The sequence below is a fragment of the Molossus molossus genome, unplaced genomic scaffold (genome assembly GCF_014108415.1).
Source record: "Molossus molossus isolate mMolMol1 unplaced genomic scaffold, mMolMol1.p scaffold_m16_p_6, whole genome shotgun sequence".
Taxonomy (NCBI): Eukaryota; Metazoa; Chordata; class Mammalia; order Chiroptera; family Molossidae; genus Molossus; species Molossus molossus.
Window position 1 is genome coordinate 10,737,012 of NW_023425399.1, and position 26,939 is coordinate 10,763,950.

Below are 26,939 nucleotides of genomic sequence, written 5' to 3' on the forward strand. Positions count from 1 at the left end.
TATGCTCCTGCCTCAGGACCTTTGCATGCCTCATTTACTAACTTGAAACACTTTTTTGTTTGTTAAATCCTCACCCAAGGACATGGGGTGGGGGTGGGGGGGAGAAATCGATGTGACGCCTATCCTGGTCAGTTCCTTTTATTTTATACTCTTCCAGCACACTGTACCTCTTCTTCAGGGCACTTCTCACAACTATAATTTATTTATTTAATGTTTTACAAAGATTTCTTTTAGAGAGAGAGGAAGGGGGAGAGAGAGAGAGAAACATCAATGAGAAAGCATCAACCAACTGCCTCCTGCATGCTCCCTCGTGGCGACTGAGCCCTGACCTAGGATCAAACAGATGGCCTTTTGGTGCATGGGATGATGCTCAACCCACGGAGCCACACGGCCGGGCCTCACAACTGTAACTTAGTGTCTCTGTGTGATGACGTGTGCGGTGTCTGCCTCGGCACGAGACTGTTGGTGCTCCGCGGGCAGGAACCAAGCCGGTGCTGTCCACTGTCACAGGGCAGCCCCGCAGCAGGCCACTCGTGGCTGGGGGTGAACAGTCTCTGCTGAAGAAAGAATGACTTGCCCTGGCCGGTTTGGCTCAGCGGTTAGAGCGTCGGCCTGCGGTCCGGAGAGACCCGGGTTCGGTTCCCGCTAAGGGCACGTACCTCGGTTGCAGTTTGTCCCCGGCCCTGGTTGGTCGTGCAAGAGGCAGCCACTCGATGTGTCCCTTTCACATCGATGTTTCCCTCTCTCTCTCTCTTCCGTTCTCTCCCTCCCACTCTATCTGTGCAAAAAATGGAAAAATGTCCTCGGGTGAGGATAAAAAAAAAGAAAGAAGGACTTCGTGGGGGCAAAGTGCTGCCTAGGGCCTGTGCTATTTAGACGTCATAGTCTCCGCAGGGGAGACCCCAGCCGTCCACGCTCCTCCCTGTGGCCTGCGAGGCCCTGTGCCATCGGACACGGGCACCCTCGTCCCATCCCTCGCCACGCTGCCCCTCGCGGCAGCCGCATGGGTCTCATCTTCCTGAAAAGCCCCAGCTCCCCTGTTCTTGGGGCTTTCTGTTTGCTATTTGTGGTAGACACTGCTAGCTGCCTTCCAATATCCAGTTTTCTCTTTAGTAATTGATGAAACAAAGCTGTAAAAAATCTCCTTAGTAACGAGAACTGTGACTGTGTAGCTGAGTACCTGGCCGCCAGACTAAAAGGCCACATTCCTCGGCCCCCGCTGCAGCGCTCGCCAGGCTAGTTCTGTGACGCAGGGACAGCTGGGAGGTGGGGGCAGGCGGTAGCAGAGACTGGGGGGCTGCCCACTGGCGCCCTGCCAGCTGTGAGCTCCCAGCCTGCTGACACATCGGGCAATTTCCCCTCAGTTTATGGGAAAGCAAAGCAACCTGACAGAAACCCTGGGTATTTCCTGGAGCTTAACCTGGATGGGGAGCAGATGGCCTCCGCTGGCTGACTCTATCCCTGTCCCCTCCACCCTAAGCACACCTGCTCCCCCCTTTCTCCCTGTAGGGGTGCGTGAGTAAGAAGGGCTGACCCTGAAGCTCTCTGCTTCAGTCCTGTGGTCGATAGACTTGGCTGTGAGAGGCCAGGAGTGTGAGTGGAAGTGGTGGAGCAGCTGGCCTGGAACTCCACTGTGGTTCCCCTGCATGGGCTGTGTGATGCCGGGCAGGTTAACTAACCTCTCTGATCTCAGTTTTCACCTTCACACAACACTGACGATAAAAGCACTTACCTTAGAGGGACGCTGTGAAGAGCAAATAAAGTATTAGATGAAAAGCCCTCAAAACAAAGTCTGCAGCAGAGTAAGTGCTCAGTAATTTCAGTGAGCGCCAGGATGACACTCGTCTGCAGACAGAAAATCTGTCCTGAAGAGCTGACAGTCTCTCGGGGAAAGCTGAGAACCTGAAAACTCCCAAGCAAAACTGGAAGGAACTAGTGATAAAGGCTACCGTTCACGGAGTGTCACAGAGACGTGCCTTTCGTACGCATTAAGAGCAAACCTCTCCATAACCCGGGGAAGCAGAATTATCTTTAGCCCCATTCCATGGACTTAGAAACTGAGGCTCAGAGGGATTATGCATTTTGCCTAAATCGACGTAGCTAGAAAGTATCAGCTCTGGGCTTGGAAGTGGATTCTATCTGGCTGGAGACCCTAAATTCTTCCTGGGACTTGACTCTTTCTAGGGGTGGGGGAGGGAGCCCTCGGAGCTTTTGGGACCAAGGTAGATCCACCATTAGCTGCCGAATCAAACCTTTCCCCTTTATGGGCCGGTAGCTAATTCCAGACACAGGGACAATCAAAACATCTGAAAGGCTGTCTGTTAAGATCCACTAGCTTGGAGAATTCCAGAAACAGTGAGCTGGGTCTGGTGATGCTGAGCCTCCCTGCCTCCAGCCCCTCCGGACTTCTTGTTCAGCCAGTAAAGCCAAGCTCTCCCTGCGAAGCCGGTTAGAACCCCCAGAGGATTTTCCTATCCTGATGCCAGGGATAGGGCGACCAAGAAAACCAAAGCAGGGGGTGCCAATATGAGCCACGTTGGAGAACCAGAGGCTCCCAGAACTTCTGGGGCTGTAATGCTTCCAGATTACCTGGCATCCTAGTCTCTAACAAGCACCCTGCGGCTGACTCTCCTGCGGCTGGTCCACGGACCACAACCTGAGCAGCCAGGGCTGAACTGCTGGTCCCCACGCGGGGGCAGCATCAGAATCACCCGGAGGGGGTGTTATGAACAGATGTCGGGGCCCACCCCAGAGCGTCAGGCTCCACGGGGGTGTGTGAGGCCAGAGAACCTGCATTTCTGACCATCTCCAGGGGATGGGAATGCGGGTCCGAGGACCACACTTGGACCAGCACCGGCTGCTCGCCCCTCCCAAGACGCTTTCTCTATCCCTCAGCTTCTCCCGTCGCAGTGACGGCGCTGGACTCGGGTGCCCTGCTCCGGGGCCGTCCCGAGGGCTGCACCGAGTGAGCGGCCGTCCAGCCCTCTCGGAACAGTGCCTGGCACCAGCAGGTGGGCTTTGGTGCCGGCGGCCCGCCCGGACGGATGCGTCCCCTGGTCCGCGGCCACAGCGCAGGGCCCCGGGCTCACCGCCCACGTTGTTCTTGTAGGCGTTGTACATCTCCTTGACCCGCCGGTAGCGGAAGGCCAGCTTCCTCATCCAGTCCACGCCGCCGTGGACGCCCGAGCCCAGGCACAGGTTGGCTCCCGGGGCCGAGCTGTGGAAGCCGTCGGCGGAGAAGTTGTACGTGCTGGGGAGGGGCGGGGAGAGGAGACAGTGTTAGCGGGGGCTCTTCGCCCAGACCACAGGCCCTGGGAGCTGCGGGTGGGGCCGGGGTGCCCACCCCCCGGATGGGTGAGGTGCTGTGTGAGCGTCCGTCCCTCCGCCCGGCAGGGCCGTGGCTTCCACGACCTTCCCGAAGGACGGGCATCTTCTGCTCGCCTAATCCGCACCCATTTCCTTTCTTGTATGAAATGGCAGGTGCTGTCTTTCGGGGGACCATCCCCACCCCCTGAACGCAGTGGCCACACTGGGGAAAACCTCTCTCTTCCTTTAGAATTTGTGGAAGAGAAAAATGTTGGGTTTGCTTCATCTTGACAGAAGAATCCAGAAGAAAACCCAGTTCCCATCTATTTTTTTAAAAAAAAAAGTACCTTTCTTTTTTGATCCCCAAATCTGCCCTGCGTCCCCTCCCTCGGAACGCCTGCCCGACGACCCTTTCTTCCCGCTCTGCGCCCCTCCGTGTCTTGCTAGGAAACCCCCTACTGTAACCTTGTTTCAAGAGGCGGCGCCCACGGCTGGCACGTGGCGGCTGGCACCCCCCGCCCCCTGCGGCATTGCTGTGCCACCGAGTCCCCCGTGCGGGGCGGGGCGCAGAGCAGCGCACGGGATTAACAGCCCCAGTGGCAGCTGGGAACCAGAGGGGAAAGTGGGGCGGCCCCCCACCCCGGCAGCTAAAGCAAGCGTGGGGACCCCAGCTCTCCAGAAAACACCATTTTCTTCCCCTCTCTCAGAAGCGTGGGGAGTAAATCACAGTGGTGATTATGCTTCAATGTCGCAAGAAAAACCAGAGTAACAAGGGGCGTGTGCACAGTACGCCCGGGAGCTCTGAGACACAGGACGGTCTCCGGTCTCCGCAGAGGGAAAACGACCGGAAGGGAACCTCAGGATGGTAAACGGTTGTCTCAGGGTGTGGGCCGGCTGATTTTTTTTTTCTCTCTGCACAATTTTGCTCTTTCTGGATTTTCTGTGACTTTAAGAGTGAAAAAAGAAAGGTACTTTATTAAAAAAAAAATAGATGCAATGTAACAGAAATGAAACAACACTTGGAAATTGTATCTTCTGAACCTCCCCTTAACGCGCTGCTTTGGCAGAGATCAAAAGGAATCTAGAAAGGTGAGGTGGGTGCCAGGGCCCAGCATGATGGGACATGCCACTGTCACCCACCACGCCTGGGGCTCAGCCTCACTCTGAGCGGAGGCCAGGCCAGATGGAGAACTCTTTCATCTTCTTTAAATCCTTGCCCAGTTACAGACAAGAAGACTCACAGATGCACAGAAGCACGACACACCCATCCCCACACATGCACCTGTGTCGCTTTGCACAGGCACCCGTGTGAGTCTGCAAGAGAGTCCCAGGGTCAGAAAGTGGTTGGTCGGACACGGTGGGGCTCTGGCCGATTTTAGCTGCTTCTCTGCTCTTTACTGAATGACTTAAGTTTAGAAAGACCTGCGGAGACTACAACACGGCCGTTCCAGCAGAGAGACCTCCTCTTTCCCACGAAAGATACTACAGACATGTAGCTTCTTCGTCCTTCTCAGCTCCCACCGGGGGTGGTGGTGACCAGGGGCAGAGAACATCCACTCACGGGCAGACTGCGCTGATCAAGGCCTCACTGTGTGCTGGGTCCTCTTCTAGCACATTCTTAACCCAAAGAGCAGGGGCTACGTGACTTTGTCCCATCACAGCCCCTTGGTTCTGGAACCTACACTTTTAATCACCCTGTGGTCCTTTCTCTCATGTCAAGGTTCCCATCTTGCTAGATAATTTCTTTTTTATCTTCTGTGAACCTTATTTCCGTTTTCTGTTTAAGAGTTTGTGGAGGAGCCCGGCCAGAGTAGCTCGGTTAGTTGAGTGTCATCCCACGCACCAAAAGGTTGCTGGTTCGATTCCCGGTCAGGGCACAGGCCCAGGTTGCAGGCTCGATCCCCAGTGGGGGGCGTGCAGGAGGCAGCTGATCGATGTTTCTCTCTCATATCGATGTTTCTGTCTCTCCCTTCCTCTCTCGGAAATCAATAAAAACATATTAAAAAAAAAATTTGTGAAAGAACAGCTTAAGACCATTCAGTGGCTGTCCCTGCCCATTCGGTGGCCTGCACAGGGGGGCTGGAGTGGTGGAGGGAACCTGTGCCCGCAGGCCAGTCTGCCACCTCGGGTTGAGCAGCAGTGGACTCTGGCTGGCGCAGCCCCTTCACCCTGAAATTCCTCCTGCTCCTTCTCCGCCTCTTCAGGACTCTGTGGAGTAGAGAGCAGGCAGGCCTCCCACGGAGCATCATGGAGACGGTGCCCACGGGTGCAGAACCGCCCGGGCCAGCACCCACATCAGGCCCACCGTGTGAGCTGCCTCGTTGCTCTGCAGGGACGACAATGCCCACACAGCGCAGAGGAGAGGTGTTGCGTGGATGAGGGTGGGCAGGCCCTGGCTCAGTACCACGGGAGGTCTTGGTCCTGGAAGGCTGTGTGGATCCGGTTAGTGAAGGTGCCAGGAGGCAGCAGCGAACCTCAGCACAGCCTGCTGGCTGGCAGTCCTGGGGGCCGGGACACTGGCCGGGGCTTCCGGGGGCAGCCCGCCGACGTTCTCCCAGGTTCTCTTCGGATTTCTGATGTAGGTGCCGTCCTTCTTCCTTTTGTAGAACTGCTCCATTTGGAAGGTCAGGTTTGGTGACACCTAACTGGGTCCCTGCTGCAAGGAATCTGAGGACTTCCTCCTCCTTTTGCAGGGCATCAAAGCTCTAGACATTGTGGACGTTTCCCTTTAAGTTTCAAAGGGAACCCAGAACAAAGCTGTGTGGCCCTCTCCGGGTGGTGCAAAAAAGGCTAGATAATTACTTTTGAAAAAGAACAGTGTGAACTCGGAGGGTACCCTGGGGAGCTGCCTGGATGTTTTGCCAAGAGGTGGAGGGCAGGGCGGGGCTTCCATGAATCCCGCTGCCCCTACTTACCAGCTGTGTGAGGTTGGACAGGTTACCTAACCTCTCTGTGTCTCCCACTCCCCAAATGTACAATGGGGCTGATGCTAAGAGCGTCTGAAGATGCAATGTGTTAATTCGTATAAAACATCTGGAACAGGGCATGATATAAAATTAGGGTGTTACCAAAGTGAGTAACACCTGCAAGAAAAAAAAAAAACCAAGGGACATTTGATGCTTGGTGCCTAGCACATAGTAGGTGCTCAGCAAATATTTCTTGATCGAATAAGTGGGGAATTTGGTTTCTAGGGGGAAAGACACCCTTGGCTCATGAATTCTTGAAGTAGGGAACCAAACATGAAACTTAGCATGAAACAGGGTTCACAGAGACACTGCTCTGAATTCCAAGCCAGCCAGCTACAGGGGAAACAAGAAGACGTAACTGCTGTTGCTCCTTGCTCCAAAGGGAGCGGACTCCCAGCAAGGACTCGGTGGAAAGGGCACAGTTAATCCTGACCTGGGGTTTACTGTCTCCATAAATGGAGACATCCAGGCTGGCACAGGAGCCTTCCCTTGCCAGTCCTGATGGCAGAGGGTTTCTGGATGGCTAATTAAAACGAAGCGCCTGCCGCCCCATCTCTCACTTCTAGTCGGGCCGGGCTTTGGGAAGATGTGCAGGGCTCAGTACCAGAAGGTTGGATTTCTTTTTCTGGAGTAGTCGGAAGACACCCTAGGAAGCAAACACTAAGTGAAGTTACGACTGGCCCCACGAGCAAAACTTAATTTGGTCTAATAATATTTTTGATGGGCCTGGAGGCGTTGAATTGTGATAATTTTGGATAAGCAGAGATTAACTATGGTTCGTTTTTACAAAGTTTCCCCCGGGGCAGGTGTGGAATATTCTAGCTACATTCTTCTGAAAGCTGTCTTGTTTTGAGTGGCTGGGTACCTGATTTCTGGAATCCATCTCTTAGTTTTTTCCCCCTAGAAACCAGATAGACATACCACCTATTTGTTCCAGAGATATTTTTTTCTGAGCATCAATTGTATTGACTTCTATATTATATAATATATGTATGCTAATGAATGCAATCCAACCTTTGGAGAATGTACGCTAAGTGCTTCTAGTTTCTCATTTGTAACTGTTTTATTTTGTTATACCAAACGCTTCATGGTGGTGATTCTGGGAGGCAAGGTCAGGAATGGCTACATTTTTTACTATACGTATATATTACTTTAGTAAGCAGGGAAAATAACCCACAGAGAGATACACATAAGTAGGGTCACAGAGAATTTGTGGAAAGCTCAGCCTCAATGACTCGCGGGGACGTGGAAGAGGCTGTAGGGTGGGGGCATGATTTCTGAGCTCTGAGGCACACAAGTCCCATTTCTGGCTGGAGGTTGGCCTGTCCTGTTCCGACAACCAGCCCGCCCTCCTCTCGGCGTCCTAGCGAAAGGTCAGCTCGGTCCAAAGACGCAGACTGGACTCCACACCGCCCACTCCTACCTTAAATCTTGGCCATTGTCATCGGACGAGACATCATCAACGTGGATCTGGTCACAATCCTATGGAGAATTTGGCAAGAAGAGAAAACGAGGGAGAAATATGACTGGTTGGTCTGGTGTGGCCTTTGAGAGTTGGCTTCATCAGTGAGGGGAAGAGAGAGCACTGGACCCGGAGTCAGCCCTGACTTCTAGTCTGAGCCTTGCCACTTCAGGTCAGTGGCCTCGGGCAAAGTGTCATCCCCTCTTTTACCTTTGGCTTCCTTAGAAACCAACGGGTTGGCTATCAAGGGGGTGTGTGATCATGTAATTTATCATGCAAACCGAGGTAGTTTTGCAAGGAAAAGGAGCTGCTGTTACCATTCCACTGGGAGGCCGGGCGCACAATGGGACCATCCCCAGTACACCAGGACATACACTGGGAATCTTGGTCTTCTTCCAGGTGTTTCCTCTGCCTGGAATGTTCTTCCGCCTTCACCTACTTAGTGAACCTTGCATTCTTTGAACATTAGCTTCTCCCAAGCCCCTCAGTGTCTCATGATCTGTGGTCATCATTTATTGAGCACGTACTATGTGCCAGGCACCATCCCCAGGGCTTACCATTCAATGGACTCCAATTACATGTGGCTTACCACCACCCACAAATCTCTCAGTTCCCTTTGGGGAAACACCTTATCAAATGTGGGTTAAGACCACAGGGAGGGGGATGACAAAGGTGGGCCCATAATCCAGACTCAACCAATCAGAGAGACCCAGCATCCCTCTGGTCAAAGTGATTGCTTCAGGGAGAGTGTGTGGTCTAAGCTGGACCAATGAGAACCAGCCTTGGGATTCTGGCTGGGACTTCTGGGAAAGAGATGCTCTCTGGGAGTTGGAGAGAGGGATCACATTGTTGGATCCCCTGGATCCAGCCATAACGGAAACCAGGCCACCCAGATTGTGGTTGGCTGAATAAAGGTCCCCCAAAGATGTCCACGTCTTAATCCCTGGAAATTTATGTGGCAAAAGGGACTTGGCATATGTGATTAAGTTCAAGATCTTGAGGTGGGAAGATTATCCTGGTGGCCCCAAATGTCATCACAAGGGTCCTGTAAATAAGAGGCAGAGGGATATTTGGTGACAGAGAGGATGAGATTGGAGTGATGTGCTTTGAGGATGGAGAAGAGGCCAGAAGCTAAGAAATACAAGAAGCCAAAGGGGCAAAGGACAGCTCTCCCCTCAGAGGCTCCAGAAGAAACCACCCACCGACACCTGCAGCCCAGTGAAACTGACTTCGATTTTCTGGCTTCCAGAATTGCAAGAGAACACGTGTGTTGTTTTAAGGCACTAAGTGTGCGGTAATTCGTTACAGCAACCACAGGAGACTGATACCTTTGCAGTGTAAGCTAGAGGGGTCGGGTTTCTGTCACTTTGCAACCAGGCATTCAGAGTGATGCTAAGCACCCCACAGAAGCTACATGCAACGCACACCAATCCTGTCCACTCCAACTCCATCAGAGGGTGCATTTGGATACTGACGGGGCAAAATCTGTGAGCATGCGGTGCCCGCCTGCTAGAGCTCAGGCTCCGGAATCTAACCATCTGGGTTTGGATCCTGGCTCCAACTGCTTCCCAGCGGTGTCAACTTGGGCAAACACCATAACCACCCTGAACCTCAGAGGTCAGGCTGGTACATGGAGATAATGATGGAAGCTTTTTCACAGGGTTGACGTGAGGAAAAGTGAGATGCTGCGTTGAAAGCATCTAGTACAGTGCTCGGTACACAACAGGTGTCACATAAATGTGAATTCTTCTTGCAAAGAACGTGGTGGGTGCTAAATGGTGACCCCAGTTGAGAAACTCTTTGGAGAGTGCTGGAAGAAACGGGGGGTGGGAGGCACTGAGGGACCCCTCTTGAGCCGGCAGGTACTGGCGTATACCTAAACCTCTCCTGCTTATTATTTCATATGCTTTCTTTCCATGGACCCAGGATTCTAACTGACGCTTGGTGGTCTCAGCTATAATTTACCTCTTCCCCACAAAGTAGCCAAGCTCTATGGTGCACCCCAAACTTAAAAATAATCTTACAGTGACGTTAATATTGCAGCAATCAGGCACATGTGGTTATCTAGAGTTATATTTAAATTAACTAAAGTTAAATAAACTTCAAAATTCAGTCCCTTAATCCGATTTCTTTCCTGTTTTTTTTTCCTCAACCCGATCTCAAGTGCTCAACAGCCACATGTTGCCATTGGCCGCCGTACTGAATGGTGCATGTATTTCCAGAAAGTACTACTGGGATCTCAAGGGACAGGAACTAGATGGACAAGGTCTCTTCTATGCTGAAGTTCAATTAGGGAAGAGCTTGCTAGCTGTCCTGGAGACACAGCTCGTTTAGCCACAGTGTGCTTCACATTTTTTTTTGGAAACCATACGCAGCATGTGTACCCAGGGAGTCTCCCCCCACCCCCCAAGATTTTCAGCTAGTCCGAGGATTTACACGCCCAGCCAATGCAGGTCTTGCATCCCTGGGCCCAGCAAATCCACAGCTGGGGCATCCAACTCCCAGTTCCCCAGTGTCTATGGCTCCTCTTCACTTGACACCACCTGGTCACTTGGTCCCTGCGGGTATCCCAGTTTGAGACCTGTGACCCACAGCCATCTCACAGAGACGGGAGGATCTCAGGGACAGGGCTCCCGACGCACTAATGAAAACTGTATTTAAAAGCCAATGCTCATTTTACAGACCCAGGGAAACGAAATGAACAGCAGATCGCCCCTCCCCCCCACCCCCCACCCCCGGCCACTGCTTTGCCTGAAATTGGAAAAACACCTCGCTCTGCCCTCTAGTCCTTCGCTCAAGCTCAAAAGCTGCTCTGGGGGTCACACAGGCCCGGGCGCCCCGGGCAGGGCTCCTTGCTCTTTCCCTGATGTCAGGGGAAAGGCATGTGGGCGGCTCTGGTTTTCTCATTTGCGGGGGGATTGTTGGGGGCGCTAAAGTGTGACAACAGTAGCGATCACATTTCGGACTTAGTAAAACACCATGACGCCCAGCGAGACACTACCTCATACTCCACCAGCTGACCTGGATTGAGTTACCTGGAGCCGGGACGAGGGGAGGGGGACACTGTCAAGGACATAAGGACGGTCCTGAGCTCCTGGGGAAGTGAATCCTATGTCTCTCAACTCTGTGGCATGGATGGCAGGCCTCTAGGGCACAGAACACTGGCTTTTCACAGCCCAGGGTGCTAACGGCCTCCCTGGGTCAAAGTGTGATTATCAGGGGGGTGGGAAGGGGTCTGAGCAGGGCCAGCTGGCAAAGACAGAGGAAGGGTCCCATGGGGACGTGGTGAGGCACAGTGCAATCCTGGCCTCAAGGAATCGACGCTTTTCTGACTCAGAGAGACACCTGCCAAGGGCCTGTGCAAGGATGTCCATCATCCCTGTGAAACTGGGGAACACCTGAAGCCCCCCCGATTGGATCACAGCTAAATGAAATATGGTACATCCATTCAGTGGAATCCTACCCAGCAGTCAGAAGAATAAGGTAGATTTTCATGTTAGCACATGGAATTATTTCCGAGACACCCTATCGTGTGAAAACAGCTGGCTGGAGAGAGTAACGGAGCGCGGAGCAGGACCTACCGCAGAGGGTGTCGTGAGGACTCTGTGAACCGGGCAGGTACAGCACTCTGAAAAGTGCCTCTGCCACGGAAAAGGCCACACATGCACTTGGAAAAACGATTGCCATTATTACTATTTTGCATTCTGTAGGCCCAAACTCTGTGCCTGGCACAGTCGTGGTCAAGTTAAACTGAGTTCACCATTGAGAGAGGCTCAGGGATGGCTAACCTGCCGATGAGGCCGTTTGGAAGCAAAGCAGGAAACGGCCTTTCTCGGCGCAGACTCCATGCCCATGTCCGTCTGGATGCTCTGCCTTCGAGCATCTCAGGGAAGCAGGCACACGAGGACTGGGGCGGACGTGCTCAGGTCCACACGTCCTGGACGGTGCCACTGGCGTTCAGCGCCCCTCCCTGGGCTCCAGTCCCTGCCCTACCATTTTCTAGGTGTGTGATTTGGGGCAACTTGCTTAACATCCTGGAATCTTTAGTTGCTGTTGTTTTTAAATAACCTCTTATTTTTAGAATAGTTTTAGATTTACAGAAAAGTTGCGAAGATAGTAGAGAGAGTTCCCGTATATCCAAGCCCAGTTATCCTCATTCTTAACGTCTTATATTCGTACGGTCAATTTGTCACAACTAATAAATAAATTTCACTATATTAACAAATGTCAGTCCTCTGTCCTTAGTTTTTCCACTAGTGTCCTTTTTTCTCTTCTAGGGTCCCACCCAGGGAACCCCTTACAGTTTGCCATGTTGTCTCTAGGCTCCTCTGAGCTGTGATGGTTTCTCACACTCCCCTTGGTTTTGATGACAATTTAAAGGAGTATTAGCATTCCACAGACTGTCTCTCAACTGGGGTGTGTCTGATGTTTTCCTCATGGTTGGACTGGGGTGATGGGTTTTGGGAGGAAGATCACAGAGGTGAGGTGCCATCCTGGTCAGATCCTATCAAGGGTTCATACTATCAACGTGACTCATCGCTGCTGACGCCCTGGACCACCCGGCTCAGGTGTAGCTACCCTCCCCCACCTTTCCAGGTTGCACTCTTGGGAAGGGAGCCACTATGTGAAGCTCACAATGAGGAGTGGAGTTTCTAAATACATTATTTGGAATTTTTCTGTCTGGAAGATATGTCTGTTTTTATCATGCCATGTTTATGGTGTGTCTTCCCTGCCCTGGCCCTAGAATCAGCCATATTTCAAGGAGCCCTGGTTCCTTTGACTGGAAGGTGGTGCTAGAATCCAAGATCTGGGCACCGGGCGAGCTGGTTACTATGGGAGTGTTGTTGCTTCTCAGCCCTCTCGGGCTCCAGAGCAAGGTCTCCAGTTTTGCTTTCTCAAGTAATTATGAAACATGGGGGCCCTGGCCAGGGAGCTCAGTTGGTTAGAGTGTTGTTCCAGTCCTGCAAGGTTGTGGGTTTGATCCCCAGTCAGGGCACATGCAAGAACCAACCAATGAACGCATGAATAAGTGGAACAACAAATCGACGTTTCTTTCTCTCTCTCCTTCCCTCTCCCTCTCTCTCAAATCAATCAATAAAAATGTCACCCTGGCTGGTTTTACTCAGTGGTTAGAGCATCAGCCTGCAGACCAGAGAGTCATGGGTTCAATTCTGGTCAAGGGCATATACCTCGGTTGTGATTTGATCCCCAGCCCTGGTTGGGGTTGTGCAGGAGGCAGCCACTTGATGTGTCTCTTTCACATTGATGTTTCTCTCTCTCTCTATCCCTCCCACTCTATCTGCAAATCAATAGAAAAAGACCCTCGGGTAAGGATATAAATAAATAAATAAATACATAAATAAATAAATAGCTAGAAATGTAAAATTACGAGACATGGTGAACGCGTCCACTGGCGGGTGTGTTCCGTGGCAAGCCTGCTAGATGGCCCTGGTTAGGGTCCAGACCCGACTTTCACGGGGGGTCTGAAACTGAGCTCGGACAGGGCCCAAGTGGAGCTGTCGGAGGGGTTGCAGGGACGTCCCACCTTTTACCAGCGATGACAGTGGCTTACCTATTTGTCATGTGCTCGAAGTCCAGATTTAGCTTCAGAGCGACACTGGTCTCACAAAACGTGTGGGGGAGTACCCCATTTCCCCTTTGCTCCGTAGTCTGTGCAGGATGAGATTCATTCTTTCCTTCAGTGTTCGGTGGAACTCATGTTTAAAACTAGCTGGACCTGGTGCCTTTTTGGGGGATTACACCCTTAACTACGATGTCAATTTCTCACAGTCACTGGTTTAATGCATTTATTTTTAAATTTCCCCTTGGGCTAATTTTGGCAATTTATATCTTCCTGAAAAGTGTTCACTCACCTCGGTTTTCAAATTCATTGGTATAATATTGGACATGGTAGTCTCATAAATTAAAAAAAAAAGCCCTCAAGAATCTCCCTGGAATCTGTAGCAATGTTCACCTTTTCATTCTGAATGTTGTTTATCGATCGCTCCTTTTTCTCCTTCTCCCTCTCTCTTTTTTTTTTTTTTCTTGTTCATGCTTGCCAAAGGCTTAACGACCTTCACAGTCTTTTCAGTGACCAGTTCTTGTTAGTTTTCCTGTTTTTCGAATAAATGTACTTTAAGGCTGGACGTGTCTGGATCATCCTTTACCTGCAGCCCACAGGTTTGGATACTCAGTATGCTCACTGTTGCTCATTTCTGAACAGTGAGTTCAGTGACCAATATTTATCAAACAAAACCCATTCTGATTAAGCTGGTGACAGCCAGGGTTTCCCCAACCTGCCCTCCTGGGGTCCGATCCCATTACTTTTTGTCCTTGGCGGCCCGGAGACACGATTGCGGAACGGAAATTGTTGACAAATCTGCTCGAGAAAAATGACTCTTGTCAGAGCCCAGATGGACTCCTGGCCACTCCTCCTTGGAGGCAAGTATATTTTTCAGGGAGATTACTTAATGCTGCTTCTAGACTAGTCGGAGAGGGGTCTGCTCCCCGGAGGGAAGCCCGGGCCATCTTTCTTGTGTTGTCTAAATGTTTAACTTATCTGAAGAGCTTCAAAGAGGCCGTGGGCCGCACCGCGTTCATGGCCAGTTGCGCAGGGCGCCTTGGGGAGCAGGTCGGTGCTGACACGGTGAAATATTACCTCCCTGAGGCTCCTGCAGAGCGGTGAGCCAGCCCCGTGCTCCAGCCCCTCGCGGCCCCTGCACCGAGACCCTTCCCGCAGCCCGGGCAGCACGTGGAACCGGCCCTCCTGACTGGGACCAGGGGCACCGTCTGCGGAAACCTTGAGGTTCATCTCGTTTCTTCCGAAGGACGCGTCCTTCCACCCAGTCTGCTGACCCGCTCTCCCCCTCTGCCCACCTCTGAAAACTGCGTCTCCCACGAAGAGTAACTGCCTCAGCTTCCAAGTCAACCTGGCCCAGGATCGAATCTCCGCACTACCTAAGTGACCCTGGGAAAGCGACCTCTTGGGGCCTCAGTTTCCTCATTTGTAAAATGAAGATTTAAAAAAACCTCCCTGGCAGGGCTGTTGGGAGATTTCAGTGAGAACATGTACACGTGATGCTTGGCATGGGGTCAGAGATCCATACATGTCCGTGTGGGCAAGTTAACTTGTCGGTGCCTCAGTTTCCCCCGCTCTAAAATGGGGACCTGTAACAGTCTTGACCTCGTGGCCGCTGCAAAGGTCAAGCGCACGCGCAGGCAAGCCCGCGGCCGGCGCTCAGCACGGGAGCGGGGACTGTTCATGCCTCCCCTCTGCCCCCACTCAGCTCCGGGCACAGTCCGTGCCCACCTTCCAGAGGTGCTTCAGACCCTTGGTCCAGTGCTTTGCTCACCTGCAGGTGGTGAGAGAGGGGGCGGTGGCGGTTCAGTGCGGGTGGTGGTTCTCTGTGTGCATCACTGCGCATGTGCAATGATGATGTGCTAGCCCGCGAGCAGCTTTCATCTTTCATCTTCCATGTTCACGCCGGGTCTCCGCCCCTGCTGTCAGGACTCCTGGCTCCTGCACCCATCGCTCCTGCGCTCTCTTGCTTTGAACCCGCCGTCTGCAGTACTGGGCGAGTCTAGATTTCCTGCCGGGAGCCTTCTTCCTCAAGCCGGATGGCAACCACTTCCCCGGGAGGGCGGCAGCACAGCAAGTGGATAAGTACAGGGGCCGTGGGGCCGGGCCACGTGGGTCTAACACTGCACTGCCAACCGTGTGACTTTGGGCTGCTGACTTGACTTCTCTGTGCCTCGGTTTCTTCCCCTGTAAAATGGGTGCTATGGACTGAATGTCTGTGGTCTCCCCTAACCATATGTTGAAGCTCTAACCCCCAGTGTGGCTGCTTCTGGAGATGGGCCTCTAAGGAAGTAATTACGGTTAAATGAGGTCATAAGGGTGGGGCCCTGATCTGATGGGGTTAGTGTCCTTCTCCCCCTCCCCCTCTCTCTGCACAGGCACCCAGGAAAGGCCTTGTGGAGACAGACTGAGAGGTGACCGTCCACAAGCCAGGAAGAGTCCTCACCAGAAACCAAACTTGCAGGCACCTCAATCTGGGACTTTTAGATCCCAGAACGGTAAGAAAATGGATTTCTGTTGTTTACGCATTCAGTCTGTGCTTATTTCGTTATGAGGGCCCGAGCAGATTAATACAAGGGGGGCGATAATAGTGAGGATTAAATGAGTTACTATATGCAAACTGCTCGGAACAGTGCCTGCACCTAGTGAGTGCCCAGTGAAATGTCAGCTATGGTGACTGTCATCGTCACCATCACGTCTGACACATGAGAACCCTAGAGCTGCACTGTCCGACAGAACTTTCCACAATGACGTGCACGTTCTGTTCTGTCCAATATGACAGCCACCAGCCACACGTGGTTTTTTCCATTAAAATTAGTTAAAATGAAATACAATAAAGAAGTCAATGCCTCAATTGCATCAGCCATATTTCTCTGTTTTTTTTTTTTTTTTTTTTTTTTTTTTTTTAATCCTCACCCGAGGACATTTTTCCATTTTTTGTTCAGATAGAGCGGGAGGGAGAGAGAGGAAGAAAGAGAGAGAGAAACATCGACGTGAAAGGGACACATCGAGTGGCTGCCACCCACACGACCAACCAGGGCCGGGGACAAACTGCAACCGAGGTACGTGCCCTCAGCGGGAACCGAACCCGGGTCTCTCTGTACCACAGGTCGACGCTCCAACCGCTGAGCCAAACCGGCCAGGGCGCATCAGCCATATTTCAAGTGCCCAGTGACCACATGTCACCAGTGGCTACTGCACTGGACAGTGCAGACCAGGACGTTGGTGTCATGGTGGGAAACGGTCGGGCCACACTGCTCCGAAGCATTGTTCGTCACGTGGTTTCCACGGTGGCCTTCCGTCAGAAAGACGTTTTCCGTCACACAGATTTACATGACTGAAACATAACTCATCTCACCGAAACAACTTTTAAAGCAATATTCATGACTATTTGTGGCACGCCCTGTATTCTATTGTATTCCTTACTCTTTCATTGTTTAAGGTAATATGCTGGCTTTGACCCTTGACGTGGTCATGGTTTGCTCTACTGTAGTACTGATACTGAGCTATTATAAAATCAGGGGTTGGGCAAGCTGTTCGCTAGTTATGTTTTCTAACTTGTAGTAAAATAAGTATCTAATGATTTAAATGAAACAATGTGACGCTCTACCATGTGACTCCTCCGCCCCGTGATCAGTCCCAGGGGTACCTGTAACCCGCTGCTGCAGAGGGTCCATTTATGGAGCGTACAAAGTATGCCGGGCTCTGGGCTGACTGCTTTCATCCATCTCCCATCATCATCACAACCCTGGAAGGTAGGGCTTTTCTTCTAACCACTTAGCAGATGAGGAAACTGAGGCTCAGGAGAGGGATCGCCTTGCCCAGGAGCCTGGACTCAAAGGCAGATTGAACTGATTAGAAGGTGCTTGCCTTACACTCAGAACACACATCCTGAATGGCCGGAGATACAGCCAAACGTGGCGCCTGCCTTGTCTCTGACCAGTCCTTACGGCGCACAGACTCGTCTCCTGAGTGCTTCTGGGAGTCTGGGAACCACTGATCGAATGCAGATACCTGCTTCCACCCTTGCGCCCTTCGGTCTGTTCCCCACCCAGCAGCCAGAGGGAGCCTCTGATCCGTAAATCAGATCATATCACTGCCCTGCTCAAACCCTCCAATGGTTTCGTCACCCTTAGAATATTATCCGAAGCCTAACAATGGCACAAGGCCCCACAGGATCTGCCCTCTAACCCCTACTGTCCACCACAATCCTTCCTGCGCCTTCTGCTCCAGCTGCCATGTTTGTGTAACCTACCCCAGGGCCTTTGCACTGCTGTTCTCGCTGCCTGACACTCTTCACCCAGATTCTCACCTCCTTCACATATCTACTCAATGTCAAAGAAGCCTTACGTGGTTAAGCCAGTAACAGCCTGTGTAACCATCTCCTCCCTGACTCTGCCTGCCTCCTTTTGAACACTTTATCGGACATGATATATTCAGTTGTTTACAGTTTGCTTCCCCGACTGGAAGGTCAATGCCTTGAGGGTGGGGATCTTGTTGTATTTCCTTTGCCACTGAATCCACAGCACTTAGTAGGGGCCGGCAGGGGGTGAGTTCTCTGTTGTTGGCTGCATTCGGGAGTGGCCCTCCTATCACCCCCATGACAGGCTCCGTGCAGACAGGGTCTGACTTGGTTCCCTAAGCCTGACTCCTGCAAACCTTGGGCCTCTCCGCAGTCCCAGCGGCCTCCTTGGGAGCCACGGGAGGCTGCCCCGAGGTCCCCACAGGCCTCCTGTGAGTCTTCACTCCATTGCGTAACGTGGCTTCAGTCCTGCCGAGTGGCCCGGGGGCTTCTGGCACTGGGGACATTTTGGAAAAAATGTAGAGAATAAAAACAAACTGGCTTCCCTGAGTAGCTCCAGCTGGTAATTAAGAGCCTTCTCCAAGAGGCACAACTTAGACGCCCGGGCCAGCGAGGAACAGCAGAGGGGGCGAGATGCTGGACACACACCAGTCCCGCAGATACCTGCTCCGAGCCTCTGGTTCAGCCAAGGTCGGCCAAGTGCCCACTGTGTGTCTGGCATTTTTACTGCGTAAGAGCGTCAGACTCGAATATCTGCCCATCAGTCTGGCATTTTCGGTGGGGTGTGCCAGCGAGGACGGGTTTCCCCGCTGCACTTCCCTGTGTCGCCCATCTCAGAGATGGCCCCATCGCCCTGGTCGGACGACGCCCCGGAGCCCCCCTGACTCCCTCTCCCCTCATCCCTACACCCAGCCCATCTCTCCCATCGCTCGCTATCACATCTCATTGTGTTCTTTTTTTCACGCCCTTTCATTATCACAACCTTTCTTGTTTATGGGCTTGCTTGGTTCCTTACTGCCTGGGCCCCGCTCGCATGCAGCTGACATTCGGAGGAGACAGGGCAAAGCGAAATCTGCTTTTCCACCCCAAGGACCAGAACGTCCATCTTTTTGATAAAGAGAGTTGGGTTTTGCTATTTGCAAGTCGTTGAGCCTTTACTATGTTAGGCTCCATAAATACTTGCTGCCCTGTGTATTTTGCTCTATTTTGCTCTTAATTTCTCTCCCTCCCTCTCTGCATCTCCCTCCTCTGTTTTCCCCCCAAGGCACGAGGGGTCATTGTGAAAGAAGCCTGCACACTGCCTTTGGCTAAAGAGTCCGTCCTGGGCCTTAATGCTACTGGGATTCTCTCTTCATCAGTAACTTTCTACCTTGATCCTTTCTGAAGCAGATACCAGGCAGAGAACAAGCCCTTTTCGCAGACCGAAGGACTGAGGCCCAGGCAGCTTGCCTAGACTGAGAAGAACACAGGATCGAGGATTTGCCCCCCTGGGACTCACGGGGTGCAGGCTGGACAGGACAACCTGCCGCATTTCCTGATGATGCACAGAGTAATGTTCTGGGCTGGTCAGAACAACCTTGGAATTCATAGTCTTCGTATACTTCACAGTTTAGTCCCCAGGGACTTCCCAGCTTCGGGGGGGGGGGGGTAGGGATCCTACTAGGATAAGTAGAATTGTTCTCTCACGAACAGTTTTGTGTTAGGTTGCCTTTTATTTCCAAATCCAGTAAACAAATCATGAGAATACGGTTTATAAAGCCAGGAGGTCCCTACAATACTCCTATCAGCCAAAAAACCTTTCTCCGCCTTGGAGAAAGCTGCTTGTTCTTTCATTAGAGGTAAGCAAGTCACTGTATTTCCCCTCTTTGCTCTGGCTACCAGGAAGCTCAGGGATTAACTCTGAACTTAACTTTGGTAGTTAGCTTGAGCCAGGTTTTTTTTTTTTTTAACTAACGCCTTACCCTAGCTTTCTATTCCTTTGCTTTAGTAGTTCCATTTTAAATATGTTTCCCATTTAAAATTACTTCCAAATCTTTTGACACAGGCTGGGTATAAACAAATAAATTAAATTTATTTCTGAAGCTCCTCTGCCCATTTCCTATCTCCCCTGACATTTGCTTAGGGGCACAGGAGCAGACACTTTAAGTAAGCATAGTCCCTCTGCTTGCTCTCTCTCTTTGTAAAACATGTTTTCAGGGGAATGTAAAATGTTTTTAAAAGCTCCCATCCTGGCCCACTGCTAATTATTACTGACCCAGGAGGATCTGTACTAATTTGCCTTACTCAACTTATTAAATAGCAAATTTCAGGGGGGAGGAACGACGTGGCCTTTATTTGATTAGTAGAACTTCCAGTGGACGTCACCGCTCGAGCAGAGAGAAAGGCCCATTAATGCCAGGGAAGCCGGGGACATGATCCAGTCAAGTGTGTTTTCAATAAACTGTCGCTGGCCACAGTTCTGTGCCTTCTTGGGGGGTGCTAGCCTAAGTTTCTAGCCTCCAAAGGAAAAAGAGGGAAAAAAAGAAAAAAGGCAGCCTCTCTTCCCCCAAACCAGATGCAGGTGATTAAATACAGCGAATGTAAAATGGAACAAACCTCCAGGTCATTGAAGAACAGATGCGTGTCTGCAAGGTTGAAGATCATTTCTTCCATCATCAGGCCGATGCGCACGGACGTCGTGGTGTCCTGTCAGAAGGAAGGGGGCAGGTCCCGTGTGAGTGAGCCGTGTCATCTCAGCCTCGCTCTCCCTCCCGTCCCGCCTCTGAAAGGCCCTCCCTCACCTGCACGGCTCTCTCTCGGCCTAAGATGCGTCTCCACGTGGGGTCAGGGTGCTAATGTTGTACAGCTTCTGAGATTTCCCTTCTAGTTTTTCATCACTTACGTTTACCCTCTTTAGTATTTCGATCTCCCCCCAAAGGCTCCTGGAATTGCAACTGCGTTCCGTGTTGCAAGGACCAGAAATGGCTAAAACAAAGAAGGCTTCTTGAAAATGCGTCTTCAGGGAGGCCTGAGAGATTTCCAGGAAAGCAGTAGACACTATGTATAAGCTACTGCAGAGCTGGGATGCTGGCTCTCTCTGCAACAGTCTCTCTGTGGAGGCTGCCCCACTCCTCTTGGTATTTTAATTTTTTTTTTCTTTATTGATTTGAGAGAGAGAGAGAGAAACATTGATGAGAGAGAACATCGACTGGCTGCCTCCTGCATGCCCCCTACTGGGGATTTGGCCCACAACCTGGGCATGTGTCCTGACCAGGAATCGAATCGGCAACCTCTTGGTGCATGGGTCGACGCTCAACCACAGAGCCACACTGGCTGGGCTCTTTCTCTCTTCACTACACATGGCATGTAGATTGCATTATTCTTCGCCCATATTTGGGGTCCCTTCCTGAAGAGCTTCTCCTTGTAGGAGGATGATGTCCACCAGGGGTTGGAAAACTAATTCTCACCCATTGCCTATTCTGGTATGGCTCACGAGCGAACAATGATGGCTGCATTTTTTGACAGTGTTTGTCTATGGCTGCTTTTGTGTTTTGAAGGCCGAGAAGAGTAACTGTGCTCTGAGAGACCCTATGTTCCTCAGAGCCTAAGATATGTATTATCTGGCCATTCCCAGTCTGCTGGCCCCCGATATAGATCCGCCCTGTTAACTCAGGTGTGACCATGTGACTTGCTTTGGCCAATGATATGTGAGCAGAAGAAATGTTTTGCTTCCGGTCAGAAGCTTTAGGAATTAGTGCATAGTTCGCCACGCTCTCTCTCTTCCCAATACACAAGACTAAGTGCTCCAGACAAAAGCTACCCTGTCAGCCTGGGTTCCAGAGTAAAGATGATGTGGGTTGGGGCTGCAACTGACCACAATGGACATGTGCCATAAACGAGAGGTCAATAAAATTTGGGGATGCTTGTTACTGCAGCATAACCTCACTGATCCTAACTGATACATGTGGAAAATAGGTAGCATGAGTGTTCTCAACCTTGGCTTTACACTGTCATGAGGTGAGGAGCATTTAAAAAGTCCTGAGGCTCAGGTTGCACCCCATACCTGTAAAATCAGAGTTGCTGAGGGTGGGGTCTAGGCATTGGGAATGTTTAAAGCTCCCCCATGTGATTTCAATATGCAGCCAAGGTTAAGCATCACTGATCTAAAAGGATATACAACACTTAGTAATTTCCCTGGCTAACATCTAGTCTGTGTATTCTCTGTGCCACTTTATAAGCATTTACATTTAATTCAGACAAAGCTCTTTGAGGTGAGCACTATTAGTTTCCCATCTTATAGATGGGCAAACCGAGGCTCACAAAGGTTAGGTAACCTGCTCAAGGTCACATAGCTAGAAAGCGCTGGGATTTGCACCCAGGAAATCTGGTTCTAGAGCAGGAGGTCTTGGAGGGTGCGGGGCTGGGGGCAGCAAAGGGGACCTTGTACTGTCACTCTGTAGATCTCCCTTCCTGTTAGAGTTAAAAAAAATTTTTTTTTCTTTATTGATGTCAGAGAGAGAGAGAGAAAGGGAGAGGGAGATGCCCCCCCCCCCCATTGGATTGGGCCCACAACCTGGGCATGTGCCCTGACCAGGAATCGAACCGGCGACCTCTTGGTGCATGGGTCAATGCTCAGCCACGAAGCCACACTGGCTGGGCCCTGTTTGAATTTTTTTTTTTTTACCAAAAGACTGCATTACTTCTATTATTAAAAAAAAATAGTCCTGGCTGGTTTGGCTCAGCAGTTAGGGTGTCATCCTGTGGACCAAAGAGTCATGGGTTCAGTTCCAGTCAAGGGCAGGTACCTTGGTTGCGGTTCGATCCCCGGCCTTGGTTGAGGTCGTGCGGGAGGCAACCAATCAGTGTGTCTCTCTCACATCGGTGTTTCTCTCTTCCTCCCTCCGACTGTAACTGAAAATCAGTGGAAAAATATCCTCGGGTGGAGATTAAATAAACAAACAAACAAACAAACAATGAACGATATCAACCCTTCTTGACCCTTAAAAAAAGAGAGCGAGAGAAGGATGTAGCTGGTGATCTCAGCTTCACACACACAACTGTGAAGAACGAAGCCCAGGGACGCAGCCACTCGGCGCAACACCTCATCAGGGCCCCAGCCGCCAAAGCTGAGCGCTCCGCGTCCTGGCTGCACGTCGCAGGGTAGAGCACTCGGTGGAAAACAAAGAGCAAACGAGGGAAACAAACCTTTCAGGGCTAAGGAGGGAGTGACTGTGTGGCCTGGGAAAAGGCGTTGGGGGTGTCTTCACACATTACTCATACCCAAACCACTCCACCTCTGCGTAAGTGCACAGCCCTCCGGGCCCGAAACACTGCTGACCAGCCCTCGACGTACTGGACGAGCAGCAGCAAGAAGCGGCCATCCAGACTCATCCGCTGCAAGAACGGACTCAGAGACATGTCAACTGCCAGGCAGCACATAAGACAGGCAAAGCAATGACTGTGTACACAATGGGTTATCTGTGACACGTGGTGGTGTGGCTATAAGAAGGCCAACGCCCTGTGTTGGTAAAGCGGAAGTAATGACTTATTGATATCGGGAGGACGTGGAGAGCAAGTGTGCGTGTGTGATGGGGGCGAGGGTGAGAAGGGAGAGCTGAATTCTCGTCTTCTCGTTTGGGAAGCCAGGGGTCATGCCTGAATAGGAAAAAAGGAAAACCAAGGTTTTAAGTAACCAAGGTTACTTAGAAATTTGTAGGTATTCCCAAAAGAATCAGCAAGGTTGAAAGTTGTCACCTCTGGGAAGAGGAATGAGGGGTGGTCATTGGGGACTGCTGTTTTCACTACACCTCACTTTGGAGGGACTACAAGAGTTTTATTTTATTTTATTTATTTATTTAGCATTTATTTTCAGATAGAGCGGGAGGGAGAGAAGAAAAGAAAGAGAGAGAGAAGCATCGACATGAGAGAGACACGTCGAATGGCTGCCACCCATACAACCCCAACCAGGGCCGGGGACAAACTGCAACCGAGGTACGTGCCCTTAGCGGGAACCGAACCCGGGTCTCTCAGGACCGCAGGCTGACGCTCTAACCGCTGAGCCAAACCGGCCAGGGCGGACTATAAGAGTTTTAAACTACACACACATATTTCTTGGATTATAAAAACTAAATTAAAAATAAGAGAACGTTCTCAGTAATTTCACTTCTCATCTATCCTAGAAAAACCCCATACATGTGAGCAAGGGTCATGTAAAAAGATGTTCATTATAGAATTGTTTGTAAATAGCTAAAAACTGGAAGCGATTTAGCTGTCCAGCCAAAGGAGATGAGAGAAATAAAATATAGTAGTATATTCAACAATGGAAAACTAAATTCAATGGAAAGAAATGAACCTGATTTTCACGTATTAACATCAATACACCAAATATAATAATAATAATGAGTGAAAGCAGCAATCTTCTGAAAGTTATATACTACATGTTATTACCAAATATTAGAAACACATAAAATACTCCTATGTATTTTCCTTGGACACTTATATATTTATAAACATCTGAAAGGATATATCCAGAGTCAGAACAGTAATTATTTCCAGTAGGCAGAGAGGCGGGAACAGGAATTATGGGTGATGATGATCAAAGTAAATTTCAGCATTATCTAGATATTCCAAATTTTTTTTAAAAGAGAAGGGATTCCAATATTTATTGTATAATTAAAATTAAAACAGCTCTGGCCTGTGCAGCTCGGTTGGGTGTCGTCCCATGCAAGGAAAGGTTGCTGGTTCGATTCCCGGTCAGAGCACATGCCCAGGGTTGCAGGCTCGATCCCCAGTAGGGGGCGTGCAGGAGGCAGCCGATCCATGCTTTGCTCTGGCATTGATATTTCTCTCTCCCTTCCTCTCTAAAAATCAATGAAAAAAAATTAAAACAAAAATTCAAAGTTGCCCAAATGTTTCTGAGAACACTTAGAATACCCATCTACTCTTTTAGCATTCTCATTATTTCTGGTTTTCCTAACACCCGCTTGCGCGTTGCTTACTGGATTCTCTCGCACTGCGGAGGGGGGACCTCCTTTCAAGGAACCTGATAGAAACTAGTTGCTCCGAGGCAGAAAAGTCTGGAACAGGCCGAGAAAAGCACAACTGTCCCAGGAGGTAAGTAACACAGAGCGTTACCCCGGGCCAGACCACTTAATCCAAGTAGAAAATGTTTTTCCAGAGTTGCAAAGACTGAGAAGAAAAAAAAAAATTGTGGAGACGCAGCATTAATTAATGCGAAATACATCTGGAATAAGGGCAAGACCGAGGCCTGCTGAGTATGTCCCTAATACACTCCAGAAACACACCGTCCTGCTCAGCGGGCGTCAGTCACCCCACGCGGCGCGGAGGGCGAGGTCGGACCTAGCGTGTCACCGGGTGAAACAAAGCCTCAGTATGGGGGTCTTCACGCCATGCCCCTCAGCTAATGAAAGGCCACTGATCCCTCTACCATCTACCGTTGCTGTGAGGATGATATGAGAGAGCACATGTGTAAATACCAGCCTGATACACAGCAGACTCCACAAGTGCTGGTCAAAATCCCCCGATCCACTGCCTCGCACTCTTCTTTTCAAATCCTCACCTGAGGATATTTTTCCATTTATTTCCAGACAGAGTGGGAGGGGAAGAGAGAGAGAGAGAAACATCGGTGTGAGAGAGTCACATCGACCTGCTGCCTCCTGCACGACCCCGACCAGGGCCGGGGACCAACCGCAACCGAGGTACGTGCCCTGGCCTGGGATCGAACCCGTGACTCTTTGGTCCATGGGCTGATGTTCCAACTGCTGAGCCAAAGCCGCCAGGTCAACTGTCTCGCACTCCTAAGCAGAGAACCTGTAAACCCAGCAGGAACACCCAGACTATCAGATGGCACCATCTCGCATGAAAACCATTTTCTTCGTCATTACATACTCTTTGGAGTAAAGAAAAAAAAAACAACCAGTGGTTTATTCCCTAAACAAGCAACAGCAGAAAGAGATTTGCTCTTAAGAAATGATCAATTTAAACCAGAACCGAGAACGAAGAAAAGGGAATTTTTCTAAAACAGGCTTCAATCTGTAACTCGTCTGTCCAAGGACTGCGCTGGGGGCTGGAGGGGCTGGGGGGCTGGCGTGTCTTCTCTGAGAGTTTGTGGGAGGTTCTCTCCCCGTGAAGGCAGCGATCAGACCAAGGCACTGCAGGGTTTTCCAACACGCCCTAATGTTCTACAGATTCTCGGGGTTCGGTTTTGATGACGGCGAGGTGGGCTACGCACGCATTCAGTTAGCAGGCTCGGAGCATGGACACCCCCTCCCCGGACCCCAGATGGATACTGAAGCCCGGGATGCGGCTCCGTAACCTGATTATTACGCATTCTTGGTGAAGTTCTCTTAATCAGAGGAGATGGTGGGGACTTGCACCACATGGACTACTCTCAGATCTGCTCTGTGGGTCCGTAAGTTATCTTGTGAGGCGTGGTTGCATGTCCTGGAGGGTGGGGAGAGGGCAGGAGCGTGAAAAAGAAAGTCTTTCTGAAACAGAATGAATCTGATGTCACCCATGAATAAAGACAACAGCATGTGGCTTCTTGGAGGCTTCAAAACCCCAATGCAAAGGTCCGTCAGGGTTAATTAGAAGGACAGCAGTTGTTTTCCATCAAGGGGCTCCACCATCCCCAACTTTACAGCACCCTGATTTTAGCTTATCCCTAGAGGTCTCCTTCCCAGTCCCTATCCATTAGGAGGCAACTGTTTTCATTTCAAAAGAAGTCCAAGTTTCTACCAAAAAAAGCTGCTTAATGACCCACAGCTCTATTTGTCCATTAAAGAATTTTCTTTTCTGAGTTTCTGAAGTTTTATAATAGATGAGTTTAAAGGGTGTTTAACTCAAAGAAGTGAGATCCACATATTATTCAGCATCACAACCCTTCGAACAAAAGGAGAGCGCACCCTAAATTCGCCTTGAAATTGGCTTCAAAGACTGTGGTCTTTTGGGTGCTTTTACAGCTGATTGAATAATAATAATAACAATGAAACAATAGCCTGTCTTTATTGAGCGCTTTGGAGTACAGGTTAAAAAGGTGAGCTCTGAGCCAGACTGCTTAAAATCCAGGCCAGTTCTACCTCTCACCAGCTAGATGACCTTGTACAAGGTAGTCAACCTCTGTGTGCCTCAGTCTCATCTGTGGAATGAGGTTACTTACCTTCTAGGTTTATTAGGAAGGTTAAATGGGTTTTTCCAAGTGCAGGCAATAATCCTTAAAATGAAAGTTTACTTTAACAACCAGGATTAACAAGGAAAAAAGAATGGAAGAAATAGAGGAGAATCCAGGGGTCAGTAAACTATGGCCCACAGCTTGTGTTTGTAAAT

The 26,939-nt window shown here is 50.5% G+C and overlaps 1 protein-coding gene across 2 annotated transcripts in view; it reads right to left on the reverse strand.

Annotated features, from left to right (window-relative positions):
* The window catches only part of EYA2 (EYA transcriptional coactivator and phosphatase 2), a 221,686-nt gene that overhangs the window by 12,138 nt on the left and 182,609 nt on the right, over positions 1 to 26,939 (reverse strand). For both annotated transcript variants that reach the window (XM_036244581.1, XM_036244582.1), the window contains 3 exons: positions 20,211 to 20,300; positions 7,696 to 7,754; positions 3,090 to 3,250 (listed from right to left, as the gene is read on the reverse strand). In XM_036244581.1, coding sequence (XP_036100474.1) covers positions 3,090 to 3,250; positions 7,696 to 7,754; positions 20,211 to 20,300 — 310 coding nt within the window. The remainder of the gene's footprint in view (positions 1 to 3,089; positions 3,251 to 7,695; positions 7,755 to 20,210; positions 20,301 to 26,939) is intronic.